The 24,988-nt window shown below is 37.7% G+C and overlaps 1 protein-coding gene across 1 annotated transcript in view; it reads right to left on the bottom strand.

The window, feature by feature from the left end:
- ADCY2 (adenylate cyclase 2) overlaps positions 1-24,988 on the bottom strand; it is a 1,612,539-nt gene that overhangs the window by 453,739 nt on the left and 1,133,812 nt on the right. The window contains exon 7 of the mRNA XM_053715803.1: positions 11,562-11,689. Coding sequence (XP_053571778.1) covers positions 11,562-11,689 — 128 coding nt within the window. The remainder of the gene's footprint in view (positions 1-11,561; positions 11,690-24,988) is intronic.

Here is a 24,988-nt window from a genome sequence, read left to right on the forward strand (position 1 = left end):
GAAACACAAAGTGCAATGTTATTTGTAAATGATATACAGAAACATACAAAGTGTTCTCCTAATCTGTTAAGGTTACACAAAAGCTTTCAAAGAATAATCAGAATTTTTAAAACCACAATACCAAATATACTGCTGTATACAGAATCTAAATGCATTTAAATACAAAATAGAATATGCAAATCTTAAATGTAATAAAACTTCAAGGACACACTCTGAAGTAACAGATCTCTCATGTCATGCTGTGCTGTATTGCAGAAATGCAGGGAAAACCCCTTTAGACAAATATAGATAAATTTATATCATCGGCCCATTGTATCTTATATTATCTATCTATCTATCTCTATAACCAATTATGCTATTGCACACATTTTATATTTAAAGGACCATTATGTATAGTAGAATTGCATAATCAACAAATGCATGACAAAAATATATTGCAATAATTTACTCTTAATTTCAAATAAGTAGTTTTTGTTCTGCTACATTTGAAATTGTGTCTGTTTGCCTGCCTCCTGTATCATGTGACAGTTATCAGCCAATTACAGACTCATATAGATATAGAATGTGAACTCTTGCCCATGCTCAGTAGAAGCTTTTGCCTCAGGAGGTGTGCATATAAAAATATTGTGCACAACATGACAATATAAGTTAATTATTTTTTTTAATCGTGTGCTCTACCTGAATTATAAAAGAAAATGTTTGACTTTACTGTCCCTTTAATTAAAATAGAAAAATTGTGCATGTTTTGAAATGTGCACCCAGTCTTTATGTAATTGCTGTTCACATCATATTTTTCTGTGTATACTATAAAGGCACTTCAGTTAGCTAGGGCACCCAGACACTTGGGTGCAAGTTGGATACTACAAGAATTGTCATTAGCCAACTTCCATAGAGTTAACTATAGGTAGCAATTAAATAAGCTGAAATATAAAAGCCTCAGGTAATTGTTTGTGGGGCCTGTAACCTGTAATATTATGTGGGCTTATAACATTTAAGCCACAGAGTGTAACCCAAAAAATCTTCAGGTTTGAATATTTTATTGTTTTAAGGTTTGTCAGTTAGTTGCATCATAAATGACAGCTATCATTTTGTAGAATTTAAATATACATGTTGTTAAAACTTGGATTTTCAATTTAATAAAAAGCCCTGCAGCTTGTTTTGTAGGTGCTGACCATATTTTTGAATGCTTCATGGAAAGAAGATATGTTTCAACCAAAGAATACGAAAATAAAGAGGTATATTTGATGATAAAAATAAACTAGAAATTTTAAAAAACTGAATCATGAAAGTGTAATCTTGACTTCCATGTCTCTTTAAAGAACATTAAACACTAAGAGCCAGATTACAAGTGGTGCGCTAACTGTTTTTTGCGAGCAAAAGAGCATTCGTATTACAGAAGTACTTCTGAGTACCAGTCCTCCACTGTTAACTTTTTGGATTTAACTCTTAGAGGTGACCCTAATGGTAAAGTAGTATCAGAAATATATCGGAAGCCAATATCAGGCAATGCCCTATTGCATGAAAGAAGCTGTCATCCTAGGCATGTCCTGTATGCTGTGGCAAAAGGACAGTTTGCCAGACTTAGACGGATTTGTTCTCAAGAAGCAACATACATACAAGAAGCACAGTCCAACAACAGGAACGCATCCTGCCAGCAATATGGTGAAATAAAGCAAACCAAGTACAATGGGTAACTGTGGTAAAAATATCACCAAAAAGTAGTGACACACACTAAGTTACAAGCAGCAAGAAAAAAAGGTCAAACGCGTTTCATCAAAAAGACTGACTTTCTCAATGACCATAGCTAAGCCCTGTGTGACACTGACGCTTTATGAGAGCAAACAGCCCTCCTCCCCTACATGATTGGACACATATAGCCAATCTCGATAGGGTGAGCTATATACACCCCTTTCATTTAAATATAGGCAGTGTAACACAGAGACCATACAAGAAGGAAAATAAATGGTATGGTAATGTAAGCAAACATAATTTTGCACATGTAAGCAATATCAATGCACATAAAATATAAAGTACATAATAAACATATTTTGGAAATATATACAAAAAATTATACCAAAAAGTAAAAACAAATAATAATAATAATAACCATGCATTTCTGTATGAGCAAACAGTAAGGTGATGGTATGTTACCCATTGCACTTGATTTGCTTTATTTCACCATATTGCTGGCAGGGTGCGTTCCTGTTGTTGGACTGTGTTTCTCCTGAGGCGGGGGTAGACCGCCTCTCCTTTTACAGCACCTGCTAACGCTGTGATATTGCCTCTCTGCACCTGTGCCTTTCATTATTGGCTTTAATGGAGTGTCTGGAGTTCGACCATACGGGGGTGTGATTGGTATGCAGCAAGAAGATCAGTGCGCTGTGTGTGTCACTTAGGTACAGAGGAGGTTTTGTCTGAGCGCTGCCCTGGAGGTCGTTTGTCTGTCTACATACAAGAAGCACAGGCATTGGATGACTGACCTGTTGCTAGGGGATATTCCCAGAGAGACATAAAGAAAGCAAAAAGAGAGGTTCAGTCTACCCCTAGGAATTTATTATTGGGTGAAAATACATCCTCTAAAAACCAAAATAAGAAACAATATTTGGATAAGGGGATTACTTTTGTTACCAACTTCAGTGCACAGTACACTGACATTTGTTGTATAGTTCGTAAACATTTTCTGCTTTTGTCAGCAGATGATGATCTAGTGGGAGTTGTAGAAAAAGGACTCAACTGTTCTTACAGGAAATTCAGCACAATAGGATCTGTTTTATCCCCCTCACAATTGCAAAAGAAAGAGAGATCAGATAGCTCCTAGCTTACTCATTTAGGCATGTTCAGATGCGGTCATACTAGGTGTAAGTCTTGTGACTTTTTCCATGTGACTACTCATTTTAGATCTACAGTTACAAAAGAAGAATTTCAGATTAATGCCTGTTTGAACTGTACCTCTTCATATATGATTTATCTCATAACTTGTGACATTTGTGAGGTACAGTACGTAGGTCTTACTAGTAGGAACATCAAGTCCCGTATCAGGGAACATTAGTCTACTATAACCTTAGGAAAGTTCACAACCCCTTTGGTGCAACATTTTTCACGCTATCATGATAGCAAGCTTGACACGTTCAAACGGTGTGCAATAGAGAAAATAGAGCGTCCTAAGAGAGGGGGTAACCGGGATCAAATGCTGGTCAAGTGCGAGTTGTTTTGGATATTAAAACTCAAAACCTTTGTACCTTGAGGCCTGGATTTCAAATATGATATAATTGGGATTAGGATTATTTATTCTTTTTACGTTTATGTATTTACTGTATTTATTCCATTTATTTTTTTATATTTTTGGTGGTTATTTGCTTTATAATTATTTCATTAGGATAGATTTATTTATTTATTAATATTCTTTGCTTTCTTTTGTATATAATTATCAATATAATATATCAAAAAAGTGTCACAAAACACATCAAAAATACATTTAAAAGTACAGTTACATTCATAATAACACTATCTTATAAAAATTATTTTAAAAAATTGCAATAAAAAGTTATAAGGGCTAAAAAGATATAAGATGTTAGGTGTTAGAAAAAAAATGTGCCATCCAGAGGAATACATGTATAAATATATGCATGTATTTTATTTTATACATTTGTATATATGTATTTATATATGTATTGACAGACATATATATATATATATATATATATATATATATATATATATATATTCATGTAAATACAGATTTACAAACAGAATGTATAGTAATAAATACATACATACATTTTAATCCTGCGCTCGTGTTTGGGCAAGCTAGCGGCTATTTTTTTATTTATTTTTCCAAAATGAGGTTCAATTTAAGTCTATGGGGGAATACAATACTGCATTTGCAGATGCGACCGCAAGAGCGCAAACATTTTACTTGCGACCTGTAATATGTGCAAAACTGGGCGCGCAATGGTAAAAAATTTTTTTTAGCGCAGACAAAAAAATGTGTGCTCCATTTGTAATTTAGCCCAAGGTGTTTAACTAGTACTGCAGATACTTATGCTACTCATACAGACAAAAGCATATTAAGTTTAATATTATACGAACATTATCTGAACATTTGTTCACTCGGTGAGCATATGAATTGTTAAATCAATGCATGAAAGTAAATAATTATACATGTACTTAAAAAACAGATTTGATCAAACATTTCCTTTAAAATTGGCCATTAAATGCAGCAGAGTAGAAATTATTCCCATAAAAAATATGAAATTGTTTTATAATGAAAAAAGTTATGGTGACATCAATTTTGCTTTTGCTATATATATAGTGAAATGCACTTTCTCTCACTTTAATTACTTCAAAGTCTGTAAATGCCAATTTAGAAAAATAAATCTTAAAAAAATATGACATTGCTTTTCTGTTTTATAAGTAAAAGTGCTGACTATTTTTTGACCTTCAGAATCAAGGAACCATTTTTTTCTTTTATGTCACTATGGAACTAGTGTGATATCATGAAAGAGGTGAGTGACTTAAAGGGACATTAAACACTAACGGCTAGATTTGGAGTTTGGCGGTAAAAGGGCTGTTAACGCTCCGCGGGTTTTTTTCTGGCCGCACCATAAATTTAACTCTGGTATCGAGAGTTCAAACAAATGCTGCGTTAGGCTCCAAAAAAGGAGCGTAGAGCATATTTACCGCAAATGCAACTCTCGATACCAGAGTTGCTTACGGACGCGGCCAGCCTCAAAAACGTGCTCGTGCACGATTCTCCCATAGGAAACAATGGGGCTGTTTGAGCTGAAAAAAAACCTAACACCTGCAAAAAAGCAGCGTTCAGCTCCTAACGCAGCCCCATTGTTTCCTATGGGGAAACACTTCCTACGTCTGCACCTAACACTCTAACATGTACCCCGAGTCTAAACACCCCTAACCTTACACTTATTAACCCCTAATCTGCCGCCCCCGCTATCGCTGACCCCTGCATTACACTTTTAACCCCTAATCTGCCGCTCCGTAAACCGCCGCCACCTACGTTATCCCTATGTACCCCTAATCTGCTGCCCTAACATCGCCGACCCCTATGTTATATTTATTAACCCCTAATCTGCCCCCCACAACGTCGCCGACACCTACCTACACTTATTAACCCCTAATCTGCCAAGCGGACCTGAGCGCTACTATAATAAAGTTATTAACCCCTAATCCGCCTCACTAACCCTATCATAAATAGTATTAACCCCTAATCTGCCCTCCCTAACATCGCCGACACCTAACTTCAATTATTAACCCCTAATCTGCCGACCGGAGCTCACCGCTATTCTAATAAATGTATTAACCCCTAAAGCTAAGTCTAACCCTAACACTAACACCCCCCTAAGTTAAATATAATTTTTATCTAACGAAATAAATTAACTCTTATTAAATAAATGATTCCTATTTAAAGCTAAATACTTACTTGTAAAATAAATCCTAATATAGCTAAAATATAAATTATAATTATATTATAGCTATTTTAGGATTAATATTTATTTTACAGGTAACTTTGTAATTATTTTAACCAGGTACAATAGCTATTAAATAGTTAATAACTATTTAATAGTTACATAGTTAAAATAATTACAAAATTACCTGTAAAATAAGTCCTAACCTAAGATATAATTAAACCTACCACTACCCTATCAATAAAATAATTAAATAAACTACCTACAATTACCTACAATTAACCTAACACTACACTATCAATAAATTAATTAAACACAATTCCTACAAATAAATACAATTAAATAAACTATCTAAAGTACAAAAAATAAAAAAGATCTAAGTTACAGAAAATAAAAAAATATTTACAAACATAATAAAAATATTACAACAATTTTAAACTAATTACACCTACTCTAAGCCCCCTAATAAAATAACAAAGACCCCCAAAATAAAAAATTCCCTACCCTATTCTAAAATACAAAAATTACAAGCTCTTTTACCTTACCAGCCCTGAACAGGGCCCTTTGCGGGGCATGCCCCAAGAAGTTCAGCTCTTTTGCCTGTAAAAAAAAACATACAATACCCCCCCCCCCAACATTACAACCCACCACCCACATACCCCTAATCTAACCCAAACCCCCTTAAATAAACCTAACACTAATCCCCTGAAGATCTTCCTACCTTGTCTTCACCATCCAGGTATCACCGATCCGTCCTGGCTCCAAGATCTTCATCCAACCCAAGCGGGGGTTGGCGATCCATAATCCGGTGCTCCAAAGTCTTCCTCCTATCCGGCAAGAAGAGGACATCCGGACCGGCAAACATCTTCTCCAAGCGGCATCTTCTATGTTCTTCCATCCGATGACGACCGGCTCCATCTTGAAGACCTCCAGCGCGGATCCATCCTCTTCTTCCGACGACTAGACGACGAATGACGGTTCCTTTAAGGGACGTCATCCAAGATGGCGTCCCTCGAATTCCGATTGGCTGATAGGATTCTATCAGCCAATCGGAATTAAGGTAGGAATATTCTGATTGGCTGATGGAATCAGCCAATCAGAATCAAGTTCAATCCGATTGGCTGATCCAATCAGCCAATCAGATTGAGCTCGCATTCTATTGGCTGATCGGAACAGCCAATAGAATGCGAGCTCAATCTGATTGGCTGATTGGATCAGCCAATCGGATTGAACTTGATTCTGATTGGCTGATTCCATCAGCCAATCAGAATATTCCTACCTTAATTCCGATTGGCTGATAGAATCCTATCAGCCAATCGGAATTCGAGGGACGCCATCTTGGATGACGTCCCTTAAAGGAACCGTCATTCGTCGTCTAGTCGTCGGAAGAAGAGGATGGATCCGCGCTGGAGGTCTTCAAGATGGAGCCGGTCGTCATCGGATGGAAGAACATAGAAGATGCCGCTTGGAGAAGATGTTTGCCGGTCCGGATGTCCTCTTCTTGCCGGATAGGAGGAAGACTTTGGAGCACCGGATTATGGATCGCCAACCCCCGCTTGGGTTGGATGAAGATCTTGGAGCCAGGACGGATCGGTGATACCTGGATGGTGAAGACAAGGTAGGAAGATCTTCAGGGGATTAGTGTTAGGTTTATTTAAGGGGGTTTGGGTTAGATTAGGGGTATGTGGGTGGTGGGTTGTAATGTTGGGGGGGGGTATTGTATGTTTTTTTTTACAGGCAAAAGAGCTGAACTTCTTGGGGCATGCCCCGCAAAGGGCCCTGTTCAGGGCTGGTAAGGTAAAAGAGCTTGTAATTTTTGTATTTTAGAATAGGGTAGGGAATTTTTTATTTTGGGGGTCTTTGTTATTTTATTAGGGGGCTTAGAGTAGGTGTAATTAGTTTAAAATTGTTGTAATATTTTTATTATGTTTGTAAATATTTTTTTATTTTCTGTAACTTAGATCTTTTTTATTTTTTGTACTTTAGATAGTTTATTTAATTGTATTTATTTGTAGGAATTGTGTTTAATTAATTTATTGATAGTGTAGTGTTAGGTTAATTGTAGGTAATTGTAGGTAGTTTATTTAATTATTTTATTGATAGGGTAGTGGTAGGTTTAATTATATCTTAGGTTAGGACTTATTTTACAGGTAATTTTGTAATTATTTTAACTATGTAACTATTAAATAGTTATTAACTATTTAATAGCTATTGTACCTGGTTAAAATAATTACAAAGTTACCTGTAAAATAAATATTAATCCTAAAATAGCTATAATATAATTATAATTTATATTTTAGCTATATTAGGATTTATTTTACAGGTAAGTATTTAGCTTTAAATAGGAATCATTTATTTAATAAGAGTTAATTTATTTCGTTAGATAAAAATTATATTTAACTTAGGGGGGTGTTAGTGTTAGGGTTAGACTTAGCTTTAGGGGTTAATACATTTATTAGAATAGCGGTGAGCTCCGGTCGGCAGATTAGGGGTTAATAATTGAAGTTAGGTGTCGGCGATGTTAGGGAGGGCAGATTAGGGGTTAATACTATTTATGATAGGGTTAGTGAGGCGGATTAGGGGTTAATACATTTATTATAGTAGCGCTCAGGTCCGCTCGGCAGATTAGGGGTTAATAAGTGTAGGTAGGTGTCGGCGACGTTGTGGGGGGCAGATTAGGGGTTAATAAATATAACATAGGGGTCGGCGATGTTAGGGGCAGCAGATTAGGGGTACATAGGGATAACGTAGGTGGCGGCGATGTGCGGTCGGAAGATTAGGGGTTAATTATTTTAAGTAGCTTGCGGCGACGTTGTGGGGGGCAAGTTAGGGGTTAATAAATATAATATAGGGGTCGGCGGGGTTAGGGGCAGCAGATTAGGGGTACATAAGTATAACGTAGGTGGCGGTCGGCAGATTAGGGGTTAAAAATTTTAATCGAGTGGCGGCGATGTGGGGGGAGCTCGGTTTAGGGGTACATAGGTAGTTTATGGGTGTTAGTGTACTTTAGGGTACAGTAGTTAAGAGCTTTAGAAACCGGCGTTAGCCAGAAAGCTCTTAACTCCTGCTTTTTTCAGGCGGCTGGAATCTTGTCGTTAGAGCTCTAACGCTCACTGCAGAAACGACTCTAAATACCAGCGTTAGAAAGATCCCATTGAAAAGATAGGCTACGCAAATGGCGTAGGGGGATCTGCGGTATGGAAAAGTCGCGGCTGAAAAGTGAGCGTTAGACCCTTTAATCACTGACTCCAAATACCAGCGGGCGCCCAAAACCAGCGTTAGGAGCCTCTAACGCTGGTTTTGACGGCTACCGCCGAACTCTAAATCTAGGCCTAAATAAATGCTAGATAGAATGATGGATTCAAAGAAAATATTAGTCATTGAATAACATGTAGATCTATTTTTTAGTTTCATTAGCTGTTTAAATATTGACAAAATAACTGTAAAATTTTAGTGTCTATAAAACATTGTGAGCTGCCATGTTGTAACTTAGGTTACCTTCTCATCTGTTGCCAACGAGGTACAGTTATAATTAGGTGCACAGTGCAGCCAATTGCTGTTTAGAATATAACAGTTGTGGTGGTAATTAATACCAGAATATTAAACCAAAGGGGTTGTCCACTTTTTAAAATTATTTTATTGGAAGACAAATAATATAGGTATGAAGATTAACAATTATCTATAGGCTACAAAATATAAAACAAGTCTCAAGAAATACCAAGAGCTACAAACATAAAGATACAGTCCAAATTATATGGGGCAACTCTATTTTAAACAAACCCAGATTAAGCAATATTAACTAAACATAGTGAACAAGAGAATTTATCCCAAAGTAAAATGTATACGAATGCTAATGCACTTCCATTTCTAACTGAACTGAAAAACTCAGAATTTCAGAATGGAATTACAGGAAAAGGGGACAAAATAATCAGTGAAAGTATATTGCAGAGTTTTTTTATGTTTGTGATTTATCATTTTATATTACCATCTCAAAGTATTTAATGTCCCTTTAATACTGCTAAAAAGAGGCAATTTCTAGACATGTTCTTCAAATCAATTTAATTCACTGCAATTTATCACTGACGGCAGCCTGTTCTAGTTTTAGAGTATTAAAACAACTAAAAGTATTTAGCAAATTTATTTATTTTTATTTCTATAGCAGAGATGCCAACTTTGAATAAAAAAGGCTCAAATTGAGATCAATACTTTTAAACAAATTCTCTCATGTCCTAATATATTCTCTATTTTAGATTATATGAGAATGATTCCTTCTGGCTATTAATAAGATGTATGTTAGTTTTAATAGAAAATAAAAGATTTTTCCATAATTAAAATAAGTTCAATACAATTCTTTACATAAAAATAAGTAATATTCTAGTTTTACCACAAGACATGAGGGATTTCTTTTTTTTTTTTCTGGGTCAGTAATTGCAACAATTTAACTATGATTTTGCTTAGATAAAATAAACTCAGTTATATAGGGAGATATATCTTTTGATGCTTAATACAAGCTTTTAAAGACTTGAAAGAGAATTTGAAAGATTTTTTTGTGTGTGTGAAAAACAAGTTATGAAAAAAAGGTTTTAATGACTGAATTTAATCGCTGAGCAAAGGAAGCTATTGAAATAATGCTGACCTCCTTCTGTGTAACACATATATGAGGCTGTGTTAATAGACTGCATATCCAATTAATTATCTTCTGTTTTAGATTTGCCCAGTCTTCTAGGACAGTAAAACAGACTAGGATTTTAGGAAATGGTTATTTGACCACAGACAATGAGAAAAAAATGATTGAAATTAAAAAAAAATTGAGCTAAAATGCAAAAAGGTGTTAAAGATACATTGATGTAGTTGAATTGTGTGTACACTTAGAAATCTTTGTTTTGTTTGGTATCCTTTATAATTAGACCCTTTGCATTAAGAGCATATTATGGTAGGCTCAATCATGTGCACATATTTTGAGCAATAGATGTATTACATTGTTACAACATTGTTGCATATACTGATGCCATATAGTGTGACATATGCACAATTCTGTGCCTACTTAAATATGCTCTCATGCAAAGTTGATAAGTTTAAGCAAAGAGTATCCATAGAAAATGGTACATTTGGTAATCTGCAAGACTTTTTTTATTATACGCTGAGTTTTGAGTTATATGTCCCTTTAAGACTTTGGGTAGTAATAATTATATGACACTGTATTTGCAATTGTATATTTTACCTCATGCACATTGTTTCAGAAATTATACAATGTTCCTTTTTTTTTTTTTGTAAAGATACATTACAGACAAAATTTATATGCACTAGCTCTGAGCAGGTGTTCTGTTATATTTGCCTACTGTGTTACGTTTTCCTACTTACGTAACGCGAACGGCCAGATAGGGCACTTTCATATCCGCCATTCTAGGTTGAAATGGAGGCTGATGTCAAAATATTGATCGGATGGTGATATTTGGCTGTTTTGAGTGCAGATCTCGTTCAAACATAAAATATTAAAACATAATAAAATATTATGTATGTTATTAGCTTGTGATGATTGCATTCATTTTATAAATTTAATTTTTCAGGGTACAGATAGGGTTCAATTATTTTATGTTACATAGCCTGAAAAATACATTTATAAAATGAACGCTATTATCACAAGCTAATAACATACAAATATTTTGTGTTTATGTTTTAATTATTTATGTTCGAGCGAGATCTGCACTCAAAACAGCGAAATATAAGGTGTTAAGAAAAGTATACAGAATACAATAACTATTTTAACATCAGCCCCCTTTTGAAACAAATATGGCGGATATGAAAGTTCTGTATCTAGATGTAGCCTGGGCCGTACATGTTACGTAAGTAGGACAACGTAACAAGGTAGGGAAATATTACAGAATACAGAACACAGGCACTGATTTTAAAATGCTCATTTATGAAGCATAGCCAGCTAGGCCACACATAAATGTGCAGAGTACAAGGTGTCACTAAAACAGTGATAGATAATATGCAATAGGTATATCATGCACAGGATATTTAATGGCCATTATTTAGCATTTTTATATGCCATAACATATTGTAACTTTTCTGTCACAATGTCACTAGCAAATAAGAGGTTGTATTATATTGCTAAGCTATCTGTGTACTTACTTTATGGCTTCACACATGTCCAGACCCATTTTCACACAGTTTTTGGCATGATTTGGAAGAGAGATTGGAAGACCAGAGACACAGTAGTAGCAATCACCTAGAATTTTAATTCTCATGCATTCATTTTCCTGGAAATGAACAGAAAGTGAATTAATTCAGCATCTTCACTTACAGTTATATAATGGGAAAGTCAAACTTTTCAATTTTAAACATGTATTTTATTTTGTCACTAGAATGTCTTAGACAAACCTTTTGCTTTTACGTATGCTAAATATTGTTAACATTACATTAACCATTAAAACATTAAACAAAGAGGTTAACACGTCTCTCTGCTCTCTCTCTTCCGCCTCTCTTTTTTCTGCCTCTCTTTTTTTCTCTCGGCTCTCCATCTTCTCTCTCTGTCTCTCCTCTCTTTTTTCCTGCTCTCAGTCTCTCCGCTCTCTGTCTCATCTTTGTCATCTCTTTCTCTTCCCTCTCTCTTCCCTCACTCTCTCCTTGTTCTTGCTCTCTCTCTCCTCTTTTTCGCCCCTTCTCTCCTCCCCTCACTCGTCTTTCTCTCATCTTTCTCTCTTCTCGCTGTATCTCAGTTTCTCTCCGCTCTCTTTCCTCACTCTAGCTTTTTTTCTTTCCAAATCAAATCAAAATCAACTTCATTTGCATGTCAAATAATATAAACAAGTGTTGACAAAGCATGTTATTTAGGGAAAAAGGATGCTGTGAAACAGTGGGGATATGACAGTCTCTGTAACAAGGAGGACATAAATTACATGGGGATTAATATAGTCTCTCCAAGCTTGAGGCATATTTCAATATAGTCAGCTGACCACTGTGCTGTTTTGATGAAAAAACTTTATTCACATCTTCTTTCCAATTGGTCTGGTGGCATTCTGGGGGCGTGTTCAAATGCTTGAACTCTCAGCCTTCCTATATGGGAGTGTTGCGGTTTTGTGGTGTACTACACAGGGAGGGAAATTTGCAGGTGTTTGTTTTTATTATTATTCATAGGTTATTTTGTCACAACTATATGATTATATATTTTAATTGTTTGTATTTACTATTAGATTACCAAAGTGTTTATGGGTATACATTGAATAAACCCTTCTACCAGATTGAAAAAGCCTTTTAGAAATCTACAAAACATGCAATGATCTTGTCATTTTGATAGTGTTCATGATGGTTGATCAGGTTGTGCAATATATAAATGTAGTCTGTAATGAAGTGATTTGGCTTGAAGCTAGCTTGACTTCTGCTTAGTATGTTGTTTTTCGTTAGGAAGTTAATCATTCTGGTATTTAAAATGATTTTCCTATAATGCTGTTTACACAAATGCCTCTATGATTTGATGGATCCACTCTGTAATTGCTTTCTCTTGTAAGATGTATCGAGTCCACGGATTCATCCTTACTTGTGGGATATTCTCCTCCCCTACAGGAAGTGGCAAAGAGAGCACCCACAGCAGAGCTGCCTATATAGCTTACCCCTTAGCTCCACCCCCCAGTCATTCTCTTTGCCTACTCTAAGTAACTAGGAAGTGCAGAGCGAGTGTGGTGACAAAAATGTTAGTTTTTTATTTCTCAAGCAAAAGTTTGTTATTTTAAATGGTGCCGGTGTGTACTATTTACTCTTTGGCAGATAAAGAGATGAAGATTTCTGCAAGGAGGTTTATGATCTTAGCACTTTGTAACTAAGATTCACTGCTGTTCTCACAAGGGCTGAAGAGTACAGGAAAACTTCAGTTGGGGGAACGGTTTGCATGCTAAGCTGCATATGAGGTATGTTCAGTCTATGTTTTTCTAGACAGACTGTGTTTATTCTAGAAAGGGCTGGCAATATCCCCATGGGGAAAGGGTAAGCTGTATTTCAGACATGGATAGGAATTTCAGCTTGCTTGAAGGGCTCATTTGTTACTGGTGACACGGTTAAAAAAAAAAAAAACAACAAAAAAAAGTTTTTTGTTTGTTCAAGTAAATGATGCAATTATAACGTTTTTTGAAGGGACTGAAGGGGTCTTTGTGGCTTTTGTTAGGGTTTTTTAACCCACATGGTTAATTAAGAGACACTCAGGTGTTTTTCTAATAGGCCTCAAAACATTGAGTGAGGTGGGAGGGGCCTATTTTCGCGCCTCAGTTGTGCAGTTTCTTTTCCTTAAGAGTCATCCAACTGCTCCTGCTGTGTTTGAGGGCTGTAAAGGAAGTTTTTTTCCACAAATTGTTCTGAAGGGCATGTAGGCGCCATAGCAGAGCTGTGGCAAGGTGCTGAAAGTCTTTTTTACCGGTTTTGACGTTTTTTCAATCCGGTTTTGCCATTAAGGGGTTAATTGTTTTTTTTGCATAGTTGTGCAAAGTTACTAAGGCTGTAAGATAATACTGTAAAAATTTTGTTAAGTTTACTGCTTTTTTACACTGTTTTGCAGAACTTGTGCAGCTTTTTTTCTCTTAAAGGCACAGTACCGTTTTATTTCTAAGTGTTATTTACTTTGATTAAAGTGTTTTCCAAGCTTGCTTGTTACATTACTAGCCTGTTTAACATGTCTGATACCAAGGAAAATCCTTGTTCAATATATTTGGATGCCATTGTGGAACCCCCCTCTTAGAATGTGTCCCAAATGTACTGATATGTCTATAAATTATAAAGAACATATATTAGCACTTAAAAATAGAGCAATAGATGATTCTCAGTCAGAAGTAAATGAGGGTTCGCCACCTAGCTCTCCCCAAGTGTCACAACCAGTAACGCCCGCACAAGTGACGCCAAGTAACTCTAGTGCGTCGCATTCATTTACTTTACAAGACATGGCCACAGTTATGAATACAACCCACAATGAGGTTTTGTCCAAACTGCCTGGTTTACAAGGAAAGCGGGACAGCTCTGGGTTAAGGAAAAATGCTGAGCCGTCTCACGCTTTAGTAGCTGTTTCTGATATACCCTCACAATGCTCTGAAGGGGCGAGGGATTTGTTATCTGAGGGAGAAATTTCTGATTCAGGAAAGACGCTTCCTCAGACAGATTCTGATATGAAGTCCTTTAAATTTAAGCTTGAACACCTCCGCTTATTGCTTAGGGAGGTATTAGCAACTCTAGATGATTGTGACCCTATAGTGGTCCCAGAGAAATTGTGTAAAATGGATAGATACTTAGAGGTTCCTGTTTACACTGATGTTTTTCCAGTCCCTAAGAGGATTGTGAATATTATTGCTAAGGAGTGGGATAGACCAGGTATTCCATTCACTCCCCCTCCTGTTTTTAAGAAAATGTTTCCCATATCTGATACCATAAGGGACTCATGGCAGACAGTTCCTAAGGTGGAGGGAGCTATTTCTACTCTGTCTAAGCGTACAACTATACAAAGTCACTTGTGTGTGAGCACCAGTTCGTAACTCTGTAGCGGTATAAGTTCTTAAACTCTTGGCCAGATGTGATATCTTGCATGCAGGGTTTTACCCTGTTTACTCACCCCGGCTTCTGAGGGCTGTCTGGTTCTTTTTTCCTCGCCTCTGATCCTATGTGGGCCCGTCCGCAGGGAGTACTCCTCACTGGTGGCTACCGGCCTAGCGCACTAGGTATCCCCTCAATGCGCCTCACCAGCCTCCGTTGAGTGTCCGCTCCCCTCCTGGGCTCTCTCCACATGTGGTTGTATGGCGTCTGACGTCACCCGGAACTCCGCTTCCGGTTAACCCCCTGCTGTTTGCCGAGACTCTCTGCGGCTGATGTAGCAATACGGGTGAGTAATTCTGGTGAGTAATTAAGGCTAACCTTTGCACCTCAATCCACTGTGCTTGCTCGGTCTCCAGACAATTGAACAAGTAAAAGATGAAGCAGCACCAATGCGAATAAAACTGCTTTATTGACAGCTGTAAACAAACTTCAATGGTAAGCAGGTGAAAATAGTGTGACAAACTGTGCCTAGACAAACGCACATAGAAGACGAACTGCTGACATGTTTCGGCCCTTCTGGCCGTAATCTTAGCTAAAGTGTCTCTCCCAATTAACCTTTTATACATCTGTGCTCATTGTGATTGGTTAAAAACCTAATCCTGTGTGTTTGTCTATTAAGGCACTGAAGTAACTGTTTGTAATTTTACATGCTTGTCAGCTTCAACTATAACAAAATCTGTTGAACATCAAATTTTCATTATTCTTCAATACTATTACTTTCTATCAATGTTAAACTAAAAGAACATCACAAATATCCATAATTTTTAACCTGACTAAAAAAAAATAATAATAATCAGTGTTATTAAAAACTGAAAATTAAAAATTGAAAATGAAAATTAATACATTGATAAAAATAATAATAATAATAATAATAATAATAATAATAATAATAGCATTTCATTGCAGTATGAAGTACTACAATGTGAATATGAGAGATAAGAGAGATAAGAGAGAGGTGTCCCGGACACACAGGACAAGCATGTTAAATTAGAAACAGTTACTTCTGTGCCTTAATAGACAAACACACAGGATTACGTTTTTAACCAATCACAATGAGCACAGATTTATAAAAGGTTGATTGGGGAGAGACACTTTAGCTAAGATTACGGCCAGAAGGGCCGAAACATGTCAGCAGTTCGTCTTCTATGTGGGTTTGTCTAGGCACAGTTTGTCACACTATTTTCACCTGTTTACCATTGAAGTTTGTTTACAGCTGTCAATAAAGCAGTTTTATTCGCATTGGAACACTGGTGCTGCTTCATCTTTTACTTGTTTAAGCGTACAACTATACCTATCGAGGACAGTTGTGCTTTCAAAGATCCTATGGATAAAAAATTAGAGGGTCTCCTGAAGAAAATTTTTTGTTCATCAAGGTTTTTCTCTCCAACCTATTGCGTGCATTGTTCCGGTAACGACTGCAGCTGCTTTCTGGTTTGAGGCTCTAGAAGAGGCTCTTCAAATGGAGACTCCATTAGAGGAAATTATGGACAGAATTAAGGCACTTAAGTTGGCTAATTCTTTTATTACAGATGCCACTTTTTAACTGGCTAAATTAGCAGAAAATAATTCAGGTTTTGCCATTTTAGCATGCAGGGCATTATGGCTTAAGTCCTGGTCTGCTGATGTGTCATCTAAATCTAAACTTTTGAACATTCCTTTCAAAGGTAAGACCCTATTCGGGCCTGAACTGAAGGAGATTATTTCAGACATCACTGGAGGGAAGGGTCATGCCCTCCCTCAGGATACATCAAATAAGATGAGGGCCAAACAAAATAATTTTCATTCCTTTCGGAACTTTAAGAGTGGTCCCACTTCAGCTTTCTCTGCTGCAAAGCAAGAGGGGAATTCTGCCCAATCCAAGTCAGTCTGGAGACCTAACCAGGCTTGGAACAAGGGTAAACAGGCCAAGAAGCGTGCAGCTGCCTCTAAGACAGCATGAAGGGGTAGCCCCCGATCCGGGACCGGATCTAGTAGGGGGCAGACTCTCTCTCTTCGCTCAGGCTTGGGTGAGAGATGTTCAGGATCCCTGGGCTTTAGAAATTGTGTCCTAGGGATACCTTCTGGAATTCAGTGGCTCCCTTCCAAGGGGGAGATTTCACATTTCTCGATTGTCTGTAAACCAGACAAAGAGAGAGGCATTCTTATGCTGTGTAGAAGACCTACATACCATGGGGGTGATTCGCCCAGTCCCAAAGGAGGAAAAGGGGCTAGGGTTTTATTCAAACCTGCTTGTGGTTCCCAAGAAAGAGGGAACTTTCAGACCAATCTTGGATCTCAAAATTCTAAACAAGTTCCTCAAAGTTCCATCATTCAAGATGGAGACTATTCGGACTATTCTACCTCTGATCCAGGAGGGTCAATATATGACTACTGTGGACTTAAAGGATGCATATCTACACATCCCTATTCACAGAGATCATCATCAATTCTTCAGATTCGCCTTTCTGGACAGGCATTACCAGTTTGTGGCCCTTCCCTTCGGGTTGGCCATGGCTCCCAGATTTTTCACATAAGTGCTAGGGTAATTTCTGGCGATTCTACGACCACGGGGCATAGCAGTGGCGCCTTATCTAGACGACATCTTAATTCAGGCGTCGACTTTCCAGCTAGCCAAGTCTCACACAGACATCGTGTTGGGTTTTCTGACATGTCATGGGTGGAAGGTGAACATAAAAAAGAGTTCTCTCTTCCCTCTTACAAGAGTTTCTTTTCTAGGGACTCTGATAGACTCGGTAGAAATGAAAATATTTCTGACGGAGGTCAGAAAGTTAAAACTCTTATCCACTTGCCAAGCTCTTCATTCCATTCCTCGACCATCAGTGGCTCAGTGTATGGAGGTAATCGGACTCATGGTAGCGGCAATGGACATAGTTCCTTTTGCTCGTCTACACCTCAGACCACTGCAACTATGCATGCTCAAACAGTGGAATGGGGATTATGCAGACTTATCTCCTCAACTGCATCTGGACCAGGAGACCAGAGATTCTCTTCTCTGGTGGTTGTCTCAGGACCACCTGTCTCAGGGAATGTGCTTCCGCAGGCCAGAGTGGCTCATTGTAATGACAGATGCCAGCCTGTTAGGCTGGGGTGCAGTCTGGAACTCTCTGAAAACACAGGGCTTATGGTCTCAGGAGGAAGCTATCCTCCTGATAAACATTTTAGAACTGAGAGCGATTTTCAATGCGCTTCAGGCATGGCCTCAGCTTGCTGCGGCCAAATTCATCAGGTTTCAGTCGGACAACATCACGACTGTAGCTTATATCAATCATCAGGGAGGAACAAGGAGTTCTCTAGCGATGATGGAGGTAACCAAAATAATTCGGTGGGCAGAGGATCACTCTTGCCATTTCTCAGCAATCCACATTCCAGGACTACAGAACTGGGAGGCGGATTTTCTAAGTCGTCAGACTTCTTCCGGGGGAGTGGGAACTCCATCCGGAGGTATTTGCCCAGCTGATTCAGCTATGGGGCACACCAGAATTGGATCTGATAGCGTCTCGTCAGAATGCCAAACTTCCTCGTTATGGGTCCAGGTCCCGGGATCCCAAGGCGGTACTGATAGATGCTCTAGCAGTGCCTTGGTCCTTCAATCTGGCTTATGTATTTCCACAGTTCCCTCTCCTTCCACGTCTGGTTGCCAGAATCAAGCAGGAGAGAGCTTTGGTAATTCTGATAGCTCCTGCGTGGCCACACAGGACTTGGTATGCAGACCTAGTGGACATGTCCTCGGTTCCACCGTGGACTCTGCCAATGAGGCGGGACCTTCTAATTCAAGGCCCGTTCATGCATCCAAATCTAATTTCTCTGCATCTGACTGCTTGGAGATTGAACGCATGATTTTATCAAAGCATGGTTTCTCTGAATCGGTCATTGATACCCTGATTCAGGCTAGAAAGCCTGTCACCAGGAAGATTTATCATAAGATTTGGTGCAAATATCTTTATTGGTGTGAATCCAATGGTTACTCATGGAGTAAGAGTAGGATTCCTAGAATACTGTCTTTTCTCCAAGAAGGTTTGGAGAAGGGATTATCTGCTAGTTCTCTTAAAGGTCAAATATCTGCTTTGTCTATTCTACTTCACAAACGTCTGGCAGTTGTCCCAGATGTTCAAGCATTTAGTCAGGCTTTGGTCAGAATCAAGCCTGTATTTAAACCTGTTGCTCCGCCATGGAGCCTAAACTTAGTTCTTAATGTTCTTCAAGGGGTTCCGTTTGAACCTATGCATTCCATAGATATTTAGCTTTTATCTTGGAAAGTTTTGTTTTTAGTAGCTATCTCTTCGACTCGAAGAGTTTCTGAGCTATCTGCTTTACAATGTGATTCCCCTTACCTTGTTTTCCATGCAGATAAGGTGGTTTTACGTACCAAACTTGGGTTTCTTCCTAAGGTTGTTTCTAATAAGAATATCAATCAAGAGATTGTGGTTCCTTCTTTGTGTCCTAATCCTTCATCTAAGAAGGAACGTCTGTTACAAAATCTTGATGTGGTTCGTGCTTTAAAATTCTACTTACAAGCAACTAAAGATTTCCGTCAAACATCTTCTTTGTTTGTTGTTTATTCTGGTAAGCGGAGAGGTCAAAGGGCTACGGCTACCTCTCTTTCCTTTTGGCTGAAAAGCATCATCCGTTTAGCCTATAAGACTGCTGGACGGCAGCCTCCTGAAAGGATTACTGCTCATTTTACTAGAGCTGTGGCTTCCACATGGGCTTTTATTAATGAGGCTTCTGTTGAACAGATTTGTAAGGCGGCGACTTGGTCTTCGCTTCATACTTTTTCCAAATTTTCCAAATTCGATACTTTTGCTTCTTCGGAGGCTATTTTTGGGAGAAAGGTTCTACAAGCAGTGGTGCCTTCCGTTTAAGGTCCCTGTCTTGTCCCTCCCTTCATCCGTGTCCTAAAGCTTTGGTATTGCTATCCCACAAGTAAGGATGAATCCGTGGACTCGATACATCTTACAAGAGAAAACATAATTTATGCTTACCTGATAAATTTATTTCTCTTGTGATGTATCGAGTCCACGGCCTGCCCTGTTTTTTAAGACAGGCATATATATTTTTATTTTTAAACTTTCAGTCACCACTGCACCCTATGGTTTCTCCTTTTTCTTCCTAGCCTTCGGTCGAATGACTGGGGGGTGGAGCTAAGGGGGGAGCTATATAGGCAGCTCTGCTGTGGGTGCTCTCTTTGCCACTTCCTGTAGGGGAGGAGAATATCCCACAAGTAAGGATGAATCCTTGGACTCGATACATCACAAGAGAAATAAATTTATCAGGTAAGCATAAATTATGTTTTTATGGATGGGGTTTATAACTCCTTGGCTCCAGTTTTTGGGGTAGCAGCTAGCCTTGAGGACCAAGTTGTATAATTTGCTTTTTGTATTTTATGGTAACTGGATTTTAGCATTGCTGTTGGAATTCCATCTATACCACAGGATTATTATTTTTTTCTGTTTAATTTGTTTTTGTTTTGTTTTTTAGAGATTTCTTCAGCCATAATTTGTGTAGATAATGGATTTTTGTGTTTTCTGGATTAAGTTCTCCAATGCTGCAAATTTTATAAGAATTTGGTGTTGGTCCTTGCATTTCTTTGTATAGATTTTCAGAGCAATCTTTCCAAATATTACCATTTTAGATAGCTAAGTCTTAGGAGTTTAGATTTCAACTGACATGATTCAACTTATCCCAAAAGTAGTTGTCATTTAGGGCTTTCTCAATTCCTTCCAGTTTGTTGTTTATGTAACTTTGCTTTTTCTTATGAATAGCGTATTTCTATTCCTTCAAAACTTGGTGATATTGCATCTTTAGTTCCATATTATTCAGGTTTCTATGTTTCATATTCAATATAAATCACAGGTTATTTCTTAGAATCTTGCATTAATAGTTTGGCTTAAACATTGTATGGTTCATTCTATTTTGTTGAAGTATTTTGCTTAATTCACTAACTGTGCATTTATTTCATATGTTGTTTTCTGGAAGCCATTCAGCAAGATTTGTATTTCTTTACAGTTGCATGCCTCAATGTATTTTGTAAGACTCCTCTTGGTCCATTTGTAGGAAGGTTTGAGGTTGTACAGACACAATTGATTTTGTTGTAATGACCATGGCTTGTCTTCTGCCTTGATGTTAAGTTTGTTTTGATTGTGGTTTGAGGGGTTACTGTGAAGGCACTGATTAATTGTGGTTCTATGTGAGTCACTGCATAGTCTGTCACACTACTATCTAAAGCGGAACTGAATGTGAATATCCCAAATGGTATGTCCATTGATTATATAAAGACAAAGGCTGCAGCCAAGGTTTAAAAGTTCTCTATTACTTCTGTTTAATATGTTATCATAGCTGTTCCTTTAGAATTGTACATATTGTACCTTGGCTGATGTAGTCACTCCCAAAGAAGAACTTATTGTTATCTGCAGTTATGAAATTATATTCTCTAACTTTTCTGGCATTAAGGTCTCCATATATCAGCACCCTGCAAATGGGCTGCTTCTCTTTTCAGGGTTTCAAAGCAGTCTGGCTTAAAGTAAGGTGAGTCATTTGGAGGAATGTACGCTGCACTGTAGTACATGTCTGACCTATATGTGTATTTTGAGCTTTTTTTTTTTTTTTTTTTTTTTTTTTTTAAATGAAGTTTTATTAAGATATTGAATAAGACAACAAGGCAACAAATTTTCACAATCAAAAAGTACAATACAGGTTATTGTTATATATTATAAGTTGCAGTTACCAAAATTGTCCATTCTGTGAAAAGATAAATAAACATAAGAAAGTACAATCATTACTTCAGTACCAAGGTGATAACTAATCCTTTCTCACAGTGTTGCTGAATTTTTACAATTTTTTAAGGATGAACATCACATAGTTGTCAGATTTAGTAAAAAGAAAGAGTATGGGTAATAGTAAAGGGTAAGTTAGAAGAAGAAATAAGGAAAAGCCATTGAGTAAGTGATGGGAAGGGGGGGGGAGGAGGGAGAAAAAAAAAAAAAAAAAAAAAAAAAGACTGGGAGGGGGGAAGAAAGAAATTTTAGACCATGACTATTTTTATATAGATTATATCTTTCTCTGCCATAGTGCTAAAATCATCTCAAAGACCTCTAGCTGGTGTGTTTTTAAATAGTGGTATCTCTCCAAGGAGAGAAGGTCAGCTACTGCTACCCTCCACTCATCTCTGGAGGGTGTCGTCATGGACTTCCAATGTTTAGGAATGAGCTTCTTAGCTGCGGTGAGCATGATTAGGAGTAGTGGTTGTTTACCCGTCCCCACCAACCTAGGGAGATCAAGGAATAAAATGGTGCTTGGGCTGTAAGGAACTACAGTATTTTGAGCTTTTAACTTTAACTCCATCTTTTTAGTGGGACAATAAATCCTTTTAGTTCCTCACTGTACCATATAATTGTACCTCCTTAATTGTGCACTCTTTATATTTTTACAATTCTGGGCTGGTATAAAGAGATCCAAGCAACCCACGGGAATTAGAGATGTATCATTTATCTCTATCTATGTCTCACGAAGAGTTACAATATAACAGTATTTTATTTTTGTAAAAAGTATGGATAATTTGTATTTTGAGCCAAAAGCAGGGATCGTCAGACCCTGATATTCCAGGTGCTAATAACAAATGAGGACATTGTGAACTTGAGCTGCTATAATGTACCGTATGAATAGACTACTTTGTAGGACATGTCTCTGTTAATCCATTAATTTGATTTTGAATGTAGTCTGGAGCAAATGGTATTTAGTAGTCTTTTGATATCACCAAGTTGATTGTTTTGATTTGCTCTGGTTTGCTTCTGTGTAAGGGGAATTTAATCCTTGGTGATCTTTTTAGCACTGTATATGTGTTAGAATGAGCTGCAGCTAACGACTGTTGGGGTATACTCCTTTTGGCAATATGGTTCTATTTGTGTTTTCTCATTTCTTACTGCAGTATTGGGAAGATAGAAGATGCCGTCTGGATGAAGACTTCTTGCCGTCTGGATGAGGACTTCACCGGCTGGATGAAGATCGAAGAGGCCGTCTGTATGAAGACTTTTTGCTGGCTGGATGGATCCTTCAAACGGGACTTTGATAACTGTAAGTGGATCGCCGGGGGTTAGGGTCTGGGGGTTACATTGACGTTCCAGTTTAATGTGGTGACTTTATGAAGAGGATGCTCCGCACAGGATGTCTTCAGGATGAAACTGCTCCTTGCCGGATGGATGAAGATAGAAGATGCCGTCTGGATGAAGACTTCTTGCCATCTGGATGAGGACTTCGCCGGCTGGATGAAGATCGAAGAGGCCGTCTGTATGAAGACTTTTTGCCGGCTGGATGGATCCTTCAAACGGGACTTTGATAACTGTAAGTGGATCGTCGGGGGTTAGGGTCTGGGCATGTAAAAGAGCTAAATGCCCTTTTAAGGGCAATATCCATACAAATGCCTTATCAGGGCAATGGTGAGCTTAGGTTATTTTAGATAGGTTTTTTTTTTATTTGGGGGGTTGGTTGGTTGGGTGATGGGTTTTACTGTTGGGGGGTGCTTGTATTTTTTTACAGGTAAAAGAGCTGATTTCTTTGGGGCAATGCCCCACAAAAGGCCCTTTTAAGGGCCATTGGTAGTTTATTGTAGGCTAGGGCTTTTTTTTTTATTTTGGGGGCGCTTTTTTATTTTGATAGGGCTATTAGATTAGGTGTAATTCTTTTTTATTTTTGATAATGTGGTTTTTTATTTTTCATAATTTAGTGGGGTGAGGTTGTAACTTTTCTTTTTTTTCTTTTGGTAATGTAGTACTTTTAATAAGTTTTAATAGTATATTTAAAACATTTGAGTAGGGTTAGGGTTTTTTAATATGTAATTTAGTTAATTTAATTGTAGTATAATAGTTAGGGTAGGTATTAGTTTAATATAGTTTATTTTAATTCTACAGGTAAGTTTTAATTTATTTGAAGATAGGGATGTTGTAATTTTAATTTAAAGTTAGGGGGTTGTTAATTTAGTTTTTGGTGATGTGGCGGGCTGGTGGTTTAGGAATTAGTAGGTTTAGTTAGTGGTAGTGATGTGGGAGGCCAGAGGTTTAGGGGTTAATACGTTTATTTCGGTTGCGGCAGGGTCGGCAAGCGGCGGGATAGGGGTTAAACATTTTAGTACAGTGGTGGTGTTTAATGACAGGGTATAAATAAAGTTTGGAAAAAGCCGAATAGACGCGAGATTGATGACTGCTTGTTAACAACAGTCTGATGCTCATCACCCCATACTTGGTGTGCGTCTTTTTTCCAGCTTTTTTTATAACTAAGGAGAGCGTATTGAGATACGCGGCCGCAATGTTAGGCGATGTTAGGCGAGTGTATTGATGCCGGCTTGATAGATATCTACCTTTGGGAACACTAAGCTACACAAATGAACCTGCTAAATGAAACTAAGGAGAGAACTGGTATTTTCATGATTGTTGAGGTTTTATGGGCAGAAATCTAGCCATATGTTAAGACTTTGCCTACTAGGGGGAAAGTAAACTAGCCTGAACCGAGCTAAAGCTCAGAACTATAAAATTATAGCTATATCTTCCAGATGGGGTCTATTAATTATTCCTAAAATCAATCAGTTTCTTGCTATCCAGGCCGCAGACAGCAAGGCAGTGGTCATACATATCCCCAAGGGAGATATCATAAATAACTCATAAACATAGTACTATCTACTCCCCAAATTACAACAGATGTCTTAGGCTAGATCACAGTTGTGGTATGTATTTTGTTTATCTCAGCAGTCCAAACCAGAAGAGAAGAATATATGGACATAACTCATATATTTGAGCCCAATACCCATACATACACATGCATATAGATACTCATACATACATACATATAAAATAGAGAAGAGAGTTTAAAGGGACACTGAACCCAATTTTTTTCTTTTGTGATTCAGATAGAGCATGCAATTTTAAGCAACTTTCTAATTTACTCCTATTAGCAATTCTTCTTTGTTCTCTTGCTATCTTTATTTGAAAAAGAAGGCATCTAAG

The sequence above is a fragment of the Bombina bombina genome, chromosome 5 (assembly GCF_027579735.1).
Source record: "Bombina bombina isolate aBomBom1 chromosome 5, aBomBom1.pri, whole genome shotgun sequence".
Lineage (NCBI taxonomy): Eukaryota > Metazoa > Chordata > Amphibia > Anura > Bombinatoridae > Bombina > Bombina bombina.